Raw genomic sequence first — 15,216 nt, forward strand, 5'->3', positions numbered from 1 at the left:
ATGATAACTACTAGATGTCAGGTGGCACCAACAGTAGTAATAAAAATTTAATAATGATAGAGGAATTCCAATATATCCCTATGCTACATCTTAAATTGAGCTGTGAAATATTTCATCTAAAAACTGGAGCCCAAACTATGTGTCTGTGGCATGCTGCCCCCAAAAGTGTGGGTGTAGTGCTTCACCAATAAAATATGACTATTGTCTTCTCCGTAGTTTAGTCTTTTGACAAGATGACATGAATGCTTGGCAGTCTTTCGTGTCAAGAAAGCCAAGCGAATGATTTTATTTTTTCTTCCTCCCTTATTGAAGAGAAATTCACTTTAGCTTTCTTCTGGGAAAGGCAAGGTCAATGGAAAGCAGGTTATTTTTAGGGGTCATATACTACTGAGCCAAGACTCCCCGGTGCTAGACAATAATCAGCTACTGGGTCGTATTGTTTTGGGTTTTGTGTTTTGCAGCTGTGCGCACTTGACTATATTTTGCCAGCTGAGACTTTTTTTTAAAGGGGTGAGTAAGGGATCTCTAAACACAAACTCCCCAAGCTAAATAAATAACAAACCCTACCAACCTCCCTAAAATTCCCATAGGCTCACTGAACTCGTGATTTACTGCAGCAGCTCTGTAAGTCTTTAAGTGCACTCAGAATTGCTGTGAAGTCAGAAAAAGAAGTGTCTGTCATCTCTCTCCATTCTGATCTTGTCTCTTGTTTGCCTGTATTCTGCTATGATTTTGCTTAAGTGGAGTTTAAGAACTTTTTCAACTGTTGTCAGCCACACACACCATGCAGTACTAGCTTGGGATGACCATGATGTGTGGCCAGTGACCTGATATCCTGCATGCTTATCTCCCTATTCCACCTATTCTGCATATTGTTGCCTGAAATCCTGCATATTCTGCTAGTGGGGAAGTCTCACTGAGCAGTGGCTTTTTGCACATTTTTCAGGCATAAGGATCTTTTTTACAGTTTCTAAAAAAACTCCCCTTTTCTTGGGCTTGAATCCAACCTGAGGACTTGCGCAAAACTGCAAACTCCCTTCTCTCTGCTATGGTTTCGTCTCAGCATGGAGGTTGTTGGTGTGCCTAGGTGCAGATATCCAGGTTTTCTCTGCAAAGCAGGATGTTTCAGCTGGAAGGAGGCATGTCCCAGACCAGCTGCATGGTGTCCGGGCTGGAGAGCTGGCTCACTTGGTGTGTGCCACAGCAGAACATGTGTCTGCTTCGACTTAGCCATGCATTTATGTGCCTACTTTTACCTCAGGTTAGCTCAAGGTGAGAACATAGACATTTTGGCATGGAGGAAGAGGCCACCCATAGCTGGTTCCAGCCCTTCTCTACTTTTTTCAGGCAATCTGTACCTCTGCATTCATGTACCTTTCCCCACAGCATCCCAGGATTGTGTGCCTTGGGACTGGGGAAGGAATTGCAGTCTCTTGTTATCAGTCAGTTGGAGACTTGATTTGTGGAGGTAGTTCTGGTTAGCGAGGATTTTAGTACAGTACTGTCATGGTCTGTGGGGAATGCCGCCACAAGCCATGAGCTCACGCCTGACCTGACCTGGCCTGGCCTGCAGACATGTGCTACAATGCATCTTGGAGTTGATCAGGTCTCCCCCTCACCCACCTCAGCCAGGGCATATCTCAGCTCCCATCTTATCTGGGTTTCCTCACTGTGGGACTCACTGAATTGTGGCCACATCTTTCACCCAACCCTGTAGTCCCTGAGTATGGAACATTTACACTTATACAAGGAGCTTATAGGTGTCTCTCAGAATTTTGGAAGATCCTTTCCTTCATCCTGCCAGAATAGGACCTTTTGTTATTCTAATCTCTTGGATACTTTTTACTTTTGAGGTCATTATCATTAAATTTATGTGATGAGTAAACAGCATCATAAACAGGTCTGAGTTTATCATGCTTTGAAATATTAATGGACCTAAAAATAACTAGGCAGTGGTGTTTAAGGCATGGTAAAAATAAAAATAAGATGTTTAAAAATTATTATTAATTAACATTACCTAAAATTTGAGAAGAAAAGATTGAGTAAAGAAGAAGAGAAAGACTGCTTCATGCCATAATATGTTCATCTTATATATGTTCATCTCCACCTTAAATATATTGGTGGAGGCAATGATTGACCCATATTTTAATACAAACTTTTTGTAAACTTTTCTGTATTGACAGGTGCTATTAGAATCACCCTGCAATTATCTCCTTTCACCTTTTCTCTCTGAAGTTTTATTTTGCTTTATTTCTCTCTAGGATGATGGCCTTCCAGAGAATGAACATCAGCTCTCAGTAGCTGGGAAGATAAAGAAGCATTTCAACACAGGCCCTAAGCCGAACAGCACAGCAGCTGGAGTTTCTGTCATAGCAGTAAGCATCTGAATTACACAGCTGAAACACATCTATGTGCCCATCAGACAGTATGTGTTTAAGACATTCCACCAAAGAGAAACAGAGAGGATTAATCTTTAGATAATTCTAGCATTTAATTAATATAAGCATAGACTGGTATTCTGCACAACTTTTCCCTTGATTCTGCTTGTGAGTCACATTGTTATTGAACAGCCCTAGGAGATATAACTGTACACACAGTTCCACATTTTACCAGATCAGTGGACTTAACTCCAATGTAGATTTGACAATTTGAACTATGGGATCGTGACATTTTAATTGGCAGCATACTCATCATATGGCTTGAGGCCACACAGAGGTTTGTAGCAGAAGGGCAGCACCACTTTAAAATGGAAATTGTTTCAAAATTTTAACTGAAAATCTATATGGCAGCCTAAACTTCTCCTCTTTGAAGACATGAAAGGGAGCTATGATGCCTCACTGCTACCTTCATGGTTTATGAGTCTAGCCGCTTCAGATTTAGCTGAGCAGCAGCATTTTATTGTAGTGCCACACAGAAGCTGCTTCCCTTTCAGCAGAAGTACCTAATTGGGTAAAGACTCAATGGAGCTCCTTGCTGCCTTCTCTCATCTTGCAATTCCAGTCAAGCCATTCTAGGCTAGAACATGTCGGGAGCTTCTGAAACTAAGCTTGACCAAACCTTTGACCAAGCTTTACTGAGGTTTCAATGGCATCCTCAGTGTAGCGTACATACCATAAAACTCTATTTTTTTCTCATAGATGAACATGTGTATTAGATATACATGGGCACAGAATATATTCAGCATATGATGAGATTACTCAGACTAATGCCATTGAATAATAACATGCACATCCTTCACATTTTTGATACATCTGCCTGTGTCTGTAAGCTTTCCTTTATTACTCATAGTAATGTGAACACTCCAAATAGTCACTAAAAATAAGTGACATGTTAAACGTAACCATTCCCATATCAGATTACTCAGTGTTCATTCCCAGCTTCCATAAATTGCAGGTGGTGTGACTGCATATGTACACTTTCTTGTACTGTTTCCACTTTCATGTTTCTCAGCTCAGCCCCTCCAGTGTTGAGTTTAATCAGCATGAAGTAAACTCAGCTCAGCACATGCAATCTGGCTCACAGGTGTGAAGTGCTTGTGCAGCAAAATGGATACTCTCTCAAAGTTACTTGGTATAAGTGCTTAAAATTTCAAGCTGTGCCTCTCATATTTTTTCTTTACTCTTTCTTACCCTGAACGTCTTCAACATGGAAGCAAGTTGTTCCTCATGCTTTTCCTAGATTTTCTCAGCCATCAGCTAACATAGTCAGCATTTATTTATTTTCATTTTTAAGCAATAATACTGCAACAGCTCTCCCACAACTAAAACATCACATACCCATTGCTCATCTGAACTGCAGGTATGTTCTGTATAGACTAGCTGAAATCGTGTTCCTTTTAAATGGACTGCCAGCACGCTTGTCCATGAGAATTACTGCTCAGATCCTCCATGCTAATGACTTCAAAGCTTAAAAGCAAGAAATGATGCCTCTGTCCTCATCCATCCCTCGCCTCCTTTATATTTTTAATTTCCCCGCCCTTCTCTTTTTTTCTCTGCCCCAATTGCTTTGCCAAGGAATTGATTGCAGCAGTTTAAAACTTGAGTAATGAAAAAGGCACTGTAGTGAATCTTTCCACTGCAAAATATTATACATCAGGAAAAAAAACTTTTATGTTTAATTATATTCTAAATATTTTTTAGTGTTTGGAAATTTAACAGAATATTTTTAGTGATCATCTCTGTGGGCAAACTCCATACTCCAACATGATTAATCCTGCAACTTGGCCTATAAAGTAGAAATGTTTAGAATATTTTTACGTAATTCAGAAAGTGGTTTGATTAGCTTGTGTCAATTATTTTCTAAAAAATTGGAAGAGATGGGGAAATACAGACCTCTTTAGTATTTTGGTAATGTTCTAGAATGCTAGATAATTTATATTTTACAAATAAATTAGTTTTGTTTCCTACAAAATAATTTAATGTGTAAAAGAAAGCCAAAAGCAAAACAGCGATGCCTTTAAATGCTGTTTCTGCATTTGAAAACCAGTTTTATCTATATTTGATATGCATGTCATCAGGGTTTTATGTTTGAGAATCTTCCTTTAGCTGTGCAATCTCAAATATCACAGAAGTAAATCCTATTAACAAAGACTGCTCTAGATTTAGAACTTTCAAAGTATGTACAGATGTCGTAACATTGTTCCACAGTAAAGACATGCGCTAACCATATTTTCTATAAAAATAATGGGGTTTTGTGCCTGCCTGTATGTTTACTGTAACTTTTTGAGAGAGTGCTTGTGTATATAATATATAGAGATGCCTTCTATACATTATATAACACATCTGTCTGTGTTTGTGAAAATGTGTTAGTATGTGCATATATTTCTGTAGCTTACTTAATAGTATGAAAGATAATTATTAGCATTACTTTGAATCTTATAATTCTGTTTATGTACAGAAATAGCTAATATGTGGTATTTAGTTCTTAATTTGTCCTCACATTGGTATGATATGGTATTATATGCCTGTTTTCTCCGATGGTAAGATATAACACACCTCAAAGATCTCAAGGAGTATTTATCATATGCACCAATTAAAACTATAATATGAAAATTAAGTTCCTAATTTTCGTGGTCAGCTTGATTGGGAGGAAGTTTGAAGCCACATGTGTTTTACATGCATCGACTGTGGCTACTGCTTCCTTCAGAAATGTTCAAATTCCATTGACTCCTTTGGTTCAGACTTATATCTGCCTCATTGATGCTGTAATCCTCAGTAAAAGTTGTCTCTGACATTTCAAGGCAGAGACATCCTACTTCTCATGCATGTGTCCAGACTTCGAGTTTGTCCACATTTGGAAGGATTTGTCAGTTTGGACAAACTACCATAATTAACATGTTGAGCATGCCTAGCAAAGTAGTTGCTTTGCTGATGTAGCAGTGTGATTTCTGAAACAAAATTAACTCTACAGGCAAAGAGAGTTTTCTGTTGATACAATAATACATCATTAGAAGTTCTGTCAGCATAACTATGTCAGTTGGGAAAAAATTCCCTTGAACAAACATAGCTTTGCCAGCAAAATTTTAATTGGAGAAATAGTTTTTAAAACAGCAAGAGAATTAGCAAATCCCTAAAAAACACTGTTTGCTGATGAGAGAATATGTAGGAGAAATATCACTTTACTTGCTCTGTTCTTAAATTCTTGTCACAGGCATTTACTACCAGTCTCTGTGAGAGACAGAGGCTGGGCTAGTGCCCCTCAGTCTGTGTCAGAATGGCCACATTACTGTTAAGCATGTGCCAAAATATTTTCAGGATCATGTTTCTCATACAGCTTTTCAATAGGAGCAGTATTTTGTAGTTCTGTGACAGTGTTTATAAAACATACTGCAGCTAAAAATGTAAAACCGGACTTCTATTAACTAGACCTTTTGAAATTTGAGAGTAGATTTTTTTTTCTTTCAATTCTCCAAGGATGGCAACCCTATTTTTTTTTTACTGTGGCCATGAAACAATACTCTATGGTTGTACCCTCTGGGTTTAGTGACAGTGTCTAGAATGACTAGGAGCCCAAATCACTTTTAAAGAATGATTCTACAACACAGAGGTGTGCTGTAATTCCTTGTATGAACCAAGCATCGTTTAATATGTGTCCTTGTCTGAAGTGTTAAAGCTCTGCCTGTATGTCATCACTTTTGTGCTTGTACTTTTACCAGTGTTAAGACAGAGGAAAAGACTAATGTTATTCTGCTGTTAAGGTTGGATGAGGTCTCTCTGTCTCGGTAATGCATCTCTGTCTGGAGATGCAGAGGAAATGAGTAGAACAGCTAAGGAGAAAAGCTGCTCAGAAAGTTGGTGCAGCTCTCTGTTGCTTACAGAGTCCTGGGTTCAGGGCTCTGGCAACAGGAAGGCAGTGGGTGGGTCATTGCCCTGCATTCTACCAATTTTAAAAAAAAATTACAAATGCCAAGTGGTATTTTTAGCCATAGGATTTCTTGGGTGGTGTGGAAGAGAAGCCAAATTCAGCTTGTAAGTTTTGCTTGCCTTGAAGATGACCCTGTGTCTTGACTATCCCTTCCCATCTATTATCTGTGTTGTCCTGGGGTCATTGTCCACAGCTGGGTTTCTCATGGCAGAATTTCCACACTGCCAAAATTTTTCCAACTCGTGTTAGGAAGTGACTCTCGCCATTTTCTCTGTATTATTTTTTAGCTATTCAATTTTAGGGCAATATTTTTAATCCGCTTTTTAGAAAAACATCCCTTTTGTGTGTTTTATGTGCAGCATACAAGGAAGCCAGTAGATGGCAATAGCAGACCAGTGTAATTAAGCAAACACAAATTTAACTCTAGGTACAAGGTCCCCATGGCTTTAAACAGGAAGCGTCCTTTAAATAATTCTAAATAAGATGAAAGTGGCATTGTTTTAACAAAATGGAATAAATTATTAAATTATTGAAGGGGAGTCATCAAGAAAAATTCAAATTTGCGGTTAATTCCTAACTCCCCTTGAAGTGTGTTGAGCTGCTTTTCTGATTTAGAATTAGAAACTGTCATCAGTATTGGAAATATATGCCATGCTCTTATTGAAACACAAAATGGCCTTTTCTCTTCCTAGGGCAAAATCTGAAAATCGTTGCAACTAACAGTTTTAAAGCAGACAGAGTGTCTCTGTAGATATTTTCCCATAAAATTTTATTTAATTCAGCTAAATGATGTCTCCACCGTCTGTTAGAGCAGCACCAAAGGGTTAGGGAAAAGAACACATTTTCTTTGTTCCTATGCACATGATTTTGCTAATGATAGACTAAACTTGAAAAATCTGTATTCCTTAAGTAATATCACTGGCATACTTTCCTGGACACAATGTTAAGTTCATTTCCATTTTGACTTTAATTGGTGCAATTTTAAACCAAATAGTTTTGTACTATTATCTTTTTGAGCATGAGGTGTAAGCTGAAATGATAAACAATGTTATTCATGGCTCTGAGTAGTCCTACTTTCCAAGGTTAACGCATTTTTAGAAATGAATTACCATGATTGATGGGGTATCAAAATGTGATTCTTTTCATCTTTACACATTCCATGATTTTGAAGCATTCTAATTTAAGCCTTGTGTAGTGTGTCTAGCCTGCTCCTTGTGATGGTTGCACTGCATTTAATTTTTTTTTTAATTATTAAACTTCTTAGTTTAATTGCAAAAGATAATATTCTATTACTGGTATGTGCAACTTAAAAGGGCAATACTGTCTTTGGAGGTAAAAAGATATTTGTCAGACTTTTAAATGAATGCATTATGCATTAAGTAATCCATTTCACAAATTCCATTTTAGTTTGAATAAATTGGCTTCTAATTTAGCAAGACCAAATCTAGAGTTAGTATCTTTTTCTTTTATTTCTTTACCTTTTTTTTTTTTTCCTTCTATAGTAGGTAGCTTTAGGATGTTAGATAAGAGCCTTCTGAAAGTGAAAACAGTAAATATGCACTAAATAAGGAACAGTTTGCTCTGGAGTCTGAATTCTCTAGCCTAATGTTGATCCACTGAGTTGCCCCGTTTCTCTCTGCTCAGCTGGACCACGGGTTTACCATCAAGAGATCAGGGTCTTTGGACTACTACCAACAACCAGGAATGTATTGGATAAGGTATGAGATGGTGCAGCGCCAACAGTCAGTGTTTCCATGGCAACGTGCTGGCAGTCTCCATTAACCAGTTCCTTCAGTGGATAAACATGCTTTTTGATTTGTTATCGGGTCCATATGCTGCTTTATCAGTTTCGTTTTAATCTTGATTGAGATGCCACACCCCTTCATTCCCTTTCTTCACCCATTCCTCACACCCACATTGCCAGCTTTCTCTTCATCGCACATGCTCAATATCAATCTCCCCTATAGTTAAAAGGACAGTGTATATAGAAAATCTACCAGATATGCTGAAGTACGCACCCTCCCCCTCTCTATTGCTTGTTAAGGCATCTGCTTCCCCTACGCTCCTGTTTCAAAACACACGGAGTAGCAACAGGCTCTCAGCATATATTTTCCTCTTTTTTCCATGCAAGATATGGAGCTATATACTGTCATTTTAAACCGACTAAACACAATCCTTACCTTAGATTGAACAATGCATTTACATAACACGGGCTGTAGAAACTCTCCCAAGTTCACTGAAATACAATGCATTGTATGTGCTGGTAAGCTTGTGTTTCTAACAATGCATTCCTTCTCTTTTCTTTTTAAAACCCTTCTGATACCTATTTATTTTGATTTGATTTTGTTTTAAATATTGCATGAGTCTTTTGAATATATTTTTCTTCATTGTGTAACTGTGCCAGGGTTGTTGTTAGCTGGCTTAACCTGTATGATAAAATGGGTCTCTGGGAGGGAGGGGCTTATTCTGCAGCAGGGGCAAGGAGGGATCCAGGTCTGATAGCCCACGAGAGGCCCACACACCTCCTCAATAAATCCAGTGTCATGGAATTTCCATCAAGTGGTTACTTGCTGTCTTTTTCTTTCTTATTACTCACAAGACCTACATTTTGAAAGCTGGAGAAATTTTTATAAGTTCCTTGTGAAACCTGCATTTTCTAACACTGCCTTTAAAAGCTTGTCTGTGAGAGATTTGTAAAAACTCAGCAAATTAACCACATTAGCAAAACAGCAGAGATGGTCGCTGCAAAAGTATAACTCCCACTCTGGATCATGTCACTGAGTGTATGGATTGGGCTACAGCACGCTTTCCATAAAACCTAACGATTCCCTGCCCGCACACTAAGGGCTACGTAGTTTCAGATATGGATGTTCTGGGGAAAGAAAAAAAAAACCAAACCCAAAACCAAAACTAAGCCTATTTCTCAGGCAAAAAGTAAAAAGTAGTTCCAATCCATCAGTTGAACGCTGGCTAGCAAAAATTGAGAAAGACTTTCACTCCAAGTGCTGGAGTGTGCAGCAGTACCTGTAATTCATCTAATTCCAGCCTACATCACTTGTGGTAGTGGCTATAAACCTACCATGACCTGTGAGGGCACAGCAAAACCTGCTTGATCTGTCTTGTCACTTGACATCATGCTTCACGGGTTGCAGCCTTGACGGCCACCCAGCATCTGTGCCCCTTGGTTTGAAAAAGAGGTGAATGGGGCCTGAGTGCCCAGTTTTAGCTCTGTGTGCTTCATAGCATTAGAGGAATTTTTCTTTTCTGCTTGAGAAGGAAAGATGGCATTTTGTATCAAGCGGAACTTTGACAAAGAGTTGCAAATTCAATGCCTCCTCTGTGAAATGGGGGGAAGCTCGCATGAGCTCTATTTATCTTCCTATTTGCTATACACAGTGTTTGGATCTTTTAAAACTCCACCTTCAGGGGGAGCAGACCACCAGAAAAGGAGGATGTGCGAAAAGCAAGCATCTCCTCAAATTGGCCTTGACTCAGTTTAACTGCTTAGCCTAGGTTTTGAAAAAACCCATATGCATTTTGAGGATGTAGGGGGGAAGGGTCTAATTCTGCAACTTGGTAAATAAATAAAGCTATAAAAAAGAATAGGGCCATTTGACTAAAGCATTGCAATGGCCATCAGCATACAAAATGACACATCCCTGAATAATGGGCTGGAGCAGATGGGCGATAATCTCTCTTATTCATACATAAACTGCTCTGTTTTCCAGCTGGGGGCAGTAACAACAATGTTTATAATTAAAGCTTTCGAAACTGAGCACCTCGTGTGGAAAGGCAAACTGGGAGAGCAGGGCTTATAGGGGTAGATGTTTAATTAGGAAATCCACTAGGAGAGGATACCTCTAACCAAGCAAGTGCTTTGATGACCAACACTTTAGTCTAAATAAAACCTTTGGTGTAGAAAGTGTTTACTCTTTAGTAGGGTAGATGCAAAGCATATGAAAAGGTTCATCAATTCCCATCTATAAAACAGATAATTCAGCACAGGCCTATGAAAATTAACCTGAATTCACAAGTAGAGCAAAAAAATGAAAACGGGTCCCAAGGAAAATGTAATGCTCCCTTCGTTAGTGTTAAACTACACGTTTCTTCTGCACTGGTCTTTGTTTTCATCCCTAGTTTCTGGCAGTTTTCTAAAATACTTTTTAAATGGCACTATTTCCTCCTTCAATAATCAGAAAACCTTCTTCTTCTGCCTAGAAGACTTTCCTTTTCAAATTCTTTCAAAATACTATTTTTCTGCATACTTTTGTTCCATTTAAGTTGGATAATATGTACGGAAGTGACATGATTTTTTTGAGGTACCGAAATAGAACAAACCTTATGTACAGTACTAGTTATTGTAGCAGGTATGAGCTATAGTGCCTGAAAAATTTTACATGGTTCCTTGAATATGAGGATCAGGAAAAAATACAGGAGATAAACCAGTAAAATCATTTGGACTCCAGAGTAATACACGTTTTAAAAGCAACCCACCTAATGATGTTGGGACATCAGCCCTGCAATTAGAGGTGCAGAAAAGGCCAAAGCAGCATCAGAGGACAAGATCTGGAGGTCCCAGTTAAAACCCTGAAGTTTGAGCTGATTCAGAGTATCAAGGGAATACCAGAATAATTGTATCTAACATAAAATATTAGTAGAAAATATTAGTATAGAGCATTATGTATAAGATCAGAATAAAATGTTAGGGTATGTTACTTTCTATATATCCCCAGACATTGTAGAAAAGCTAAATGGGCAAAATAAAACCCAGGAAACGTATGGGAAAGTCATTAATGATCTATCTATGTAACGATAATAGAAAGGAGATTAATTGCATTGGATGCTTAACAAAATCATCAATCTGGTGATGATTGAATTGAATTCATAAAATACTGGATTTTTAAAACACAGTTCTCACTTTCACAGTTAAAAATGTATCTGAATGTATCTGAATTTTCAAACCCAGAGTTCCGTCCTCTATCTTTAGTTCCTAATTCACATTACATTGCATCTGTCAAGTTACTTACACCTGTCCCAGGTGGATACAATACACTTTCAAGTCAAAAGTTACAGCCAGACGTCTCGATGATGGGACAAGGAAGTTGGGAATTAGGCTTGCTATCTGTAAAGTGCCATTTTTAGTACCAGAAAACCCTCTGTAAACTGAATATTGGTAAATACAAGCAAATATCTAAAATCATTTCAAATCTCTTCTCCTGCTCTTTGACTAAAAAAACCACAACTGATTTACAAACTATAAACAAAATTCACTCATGCAAACAACTTGGCACTGAGTCTCTTTCACGTGTAATTGAAACCAGCTGAGGAATTGTGTCTCTAAAAATGGGGGATGTCAAAGAGTAAACACAAACTTAAATATAGCAATATGGATTCAGCAGTTATGTCCATAGAATACTTGTCTTTGTGTTCACTCACCAATACAGTACTAATCATATATCAAATTGATTTGGTTTTCTTTCTTTTTTACTTTCATTTTAGCTAAATATCATGTCAGAAGTTACATGGTGTGCTAAAGCACTGGCCTTTTGTATTTGGAGGTCTAGGTTCAAATCCACTCGATTAATTTATCCCCTCGATGTGGTCATTTGCACGTCTCCAAATCACCGTGTAACTTGACTTAGCTATACCTTGTGCCTGAGGGACTAAAAATAACATGAGTGTCTCACTCCTGGAATGAGGTGCATTGCTAAGTTTGAAGTACTCTCAAAAAAGTGTCTTGATTCATGAATCAATCACACACATATATATATATATAATTTATATATATATATATATATATAGCCTGAGAAACCCATGGAAAAGAAATTAAAAAAAGATGAGACTGAAGGACTGCCTGGCTTGTGCCATGAGCAATGTTTAATGATCATTTTTACAGCAAGGAAACATGACATTAGATATCTGAATGTATAGAGGTCACTAGTCAGAAGTTTAAGGAAATAGGATAAATTTATCTAGGTGTGAACATTTAAATTTGTGCGTACACATATATGTATATAAAGGAATGTACTGGAAGAAAAATTCTAGTGTTTCAATACATATGTTCATGTAATTCTAGCACTAAACAAAGCATCACGAAAATTGCTAACAAATTGCAAATATGCTCCTGCAGAATAAAAGCAAGCAAAGGGAAGGGTTTCTTAGATTAATACATGAACAGCTGCATCCCCAGTTTAGTCTCCTGCCTGGTATGAATAATGGATGGACTAAGAGGCAAAATGCACAGTAATGTTCTTTTATTAATGAAACTAATATATATCTATATTTGGTGGCCAGCAGTAAATTAAGACAAGTGAAAAGAATAACAGTCACTGCTCACTTTCATAAAATGCAGTTACTCTAATTCAGTAATTACTGACCTGACAGAAAATATCAACCCATAACTAAAATAAGGCTCTTCCTGCTGCAAATCCAACACATATTTCAAAGCAACTGTATTTTTTTAATATCTGTTCATAAGCACACAGTTCAGTGTTTTCCAAAATAAAAAAATGAATTTACATGGCTCAGGATTTTTGTAACATCGAGTGATAGAAATCAGGATGAAGACACTCCTTAAAGAAAAATCCTGGAAAAATGCTAGTTGCACTTTAGTATATAGGTGACAGAAACAACTATTTTAAAATCATGCTCTGTTACTTCAAATGAAATGTATTTCCAAAAATGGCTTTTTAACCATTTGGTAGTGGGTGTCAGGATTACTAAATGTTGATGCAAAATACATTAGTGCTTGATGAAATACTTCAGACCCAGCAGCACCAAACTATTAGAGGCAATCCACTTGTCTGCTGCTAAGAAGCTCTACCTTTCCTCATATGGATTGCAGAACAACTTCATATCTTGAATAAGAATGCTATCCTTACATTTTAGTTGCCATTACAATCATACAGTGCTCAAAGTTCTCACTCTGTAACCTCAAGCCAGGAAAAATAAAATGTCAAAATGTGACAATGAAAATCTGGGATTTGCAGACCTGTGAAGCATAAGTGCACTTCAGATCCTCTTATTATTTATTGAAAGAGCTTGGAGTAGAAATGCCCTGGAAATCCATAGTAGACTGGTTCATGCACCAGCAAACTACCAGATGAACAGGAGGTGAAAGAATACATCTGTTAAACCAAGGCAATGTGTATAAGAGGCCTTTGTTACAAAAACATCAATGATAATGAAAAAGCTGATTTTTGGAATATGTCCACATGCACAAGAGAGTACAGTGGGTGAAAATTGCACTTACAAAGCACTTGGAGTCATTGAGGTCAATTCCCGTATGGGCCATTCACTTAAGAGAGTTGGACTTGTGAGTCCCTTCCAACTCAGAATATTCTGTGAAATCTATGAAATCTGGGAAATGCTCAAATTTATCTCTCTTGCCATCTTCTCTGCATTCCAAAGGCTTGATCTATTGTATTTTGCAATTCTTTGGAAGTAAAAAATAACCGTAACATCATTAAATGAAAAATTTCATTTGTGCAGAATGCAGAGAGGCAATACCATCCAGTGGTGTTATAGACACGAGAAGTGTCAAACTTCATTTTAACATTGGGCAAAATAAGCCTGTTCCTGCAAGTTCTATAGGGCCCAAACACTCCGTCTGTGGCCAGAAGTGCCCCATTTAGTGGTTCTGACATGTTAAACATTAAACATTAGAGTATGACCTGTGTGGTTTTGCTTTCACTAGATAAATACTGACTTTGCCTCTCTGTGACTTTATGCATTTTTATTCAATAAGCTGTTTGGATGAGAAAGGCTCTGAATGTCTCTCAGCCCAGGAGAGTAACCACAATAATGCCCCTGGGTCTGCAAGCATATCTTTACAAAGACCAATTAGATCAAATCCAGGGAAAATTTTAGATAAAAATGAAAAGAAAAACACAGTCAAAAATATCTCAGGAAGTTTCTGAAGGGTTAGGAAGCCAGAAATATTTGATCCTACAAACTACAGCAACATAAGGTGGTAGATTAGGTGAGACCATCAGGGTTATTTTGCTTAACATTTTTTATTATTAAGCAAGGGAGTGCCTTTATGTATATTTAAACAAGTAGATTTAAAGCAAAGTCTTGAAAGCTTTCCCAACAATAGTAGAAAGCTAATTTCTTGGGGTTTATTTTTAAAGACATCTTTAAAAAGATGTCCTGATGTTTAGTCATTTTTGTCCTTTATAAAAAGCAATATCCTAGGCTAAATTTCAAAAAAATTTCTTATATTCTTCTGTGTAACTTACCTAATTTTAAATACCTTCAGATTTTACGTATACGTTTGCCATTCTCATATAGCAGGTTTTAAAAATAAAATTGGAATTTAATACAAATATTTTTATTTATTCAACCAGAAATGTTTACATTTCTCCAGGGAGAGTATCTATTACCACAGGGTGATGTGATGTGGCTTAAACTTTAAGTAAGTGCTTATTTCCTATAAGCATTAAAAAAAATATTTTAAATGGAAATCTGTATTTTATAGAGTGGTCATATATGCCATTCTTTTCAATTTTCACACAGAATTACACACTGTATGCAGTATATTCACTGTGTGTAAATGATCTAGGTATTCTTCTGTTTCACATTAAAAATAATCAAAAGCTGAATTGGTTCAAGGCTAAGAAATGTAGAAGGCATTGAAAATACTAATTAGATCTCTTACCTAAAAGATAAACAGTAAACAAATTTTTGGTGGATGAAAAGTGTTGGATTTTGTAGCAATTACTATTTAAAATATGGAGATGAACTTAAAGTTTATTATTGTACTGTTTTAAAGTAGTGCTGTAAAGGTTCTAGACACAAAAATAATAGTTCATCAATTTAACCTAACTAAATCCATTTGCTATAGTAGTTCTG

At 37.2% G+C, this 15,216-nt stretch overlaps 1 protein-coding gene across 5 annotated transcripts in view; it reads left to right on the forward strand.

Moving 5' to 3' along the window:
• Positions 1-15,216, forward strand: part of DCLK1 (doublecortin like kinase 1) — a 246,565-nt gene that overhangs the window by 221,075 nt on the left and 10,274 nt on the right. For 3 of the 5 annotated variants that reach the window (XM_027650922.1, XM_027650903.1, XM_027650931.1), the window contains one exon: positions 2,262-2,375. In XM_027650922.1, coding sequence (XP_027506723.1) covers positions 2,262-2,375 — 114 coding nt within the window. Of the gene's footprint in view, positions 1-2,261; positions 2,376-8,007; positions 8,082-15,216 lie in introns of all 5 variants that reach the window. The other 2 variants (XM_027650913.1, XM_027650941.1) reach the window with 1 other exon arrangement.

The sequence above is a fragment of the Corapipo altera genome, unplaced genomic scaffold (assembly GCF_003945725.1).
Source record: "Corapipo altera isolate COAL_440 unplaced genomic scaffold, ASM394572v1 0, whole genome shotgun sequence".
In the NCBI taxonomy this organism is placed as follows: Eukaryota; Metazoa; Chordata; class Aves; order Passeriformes; family Pipridae; genus Corapipo; species Corapipo altera.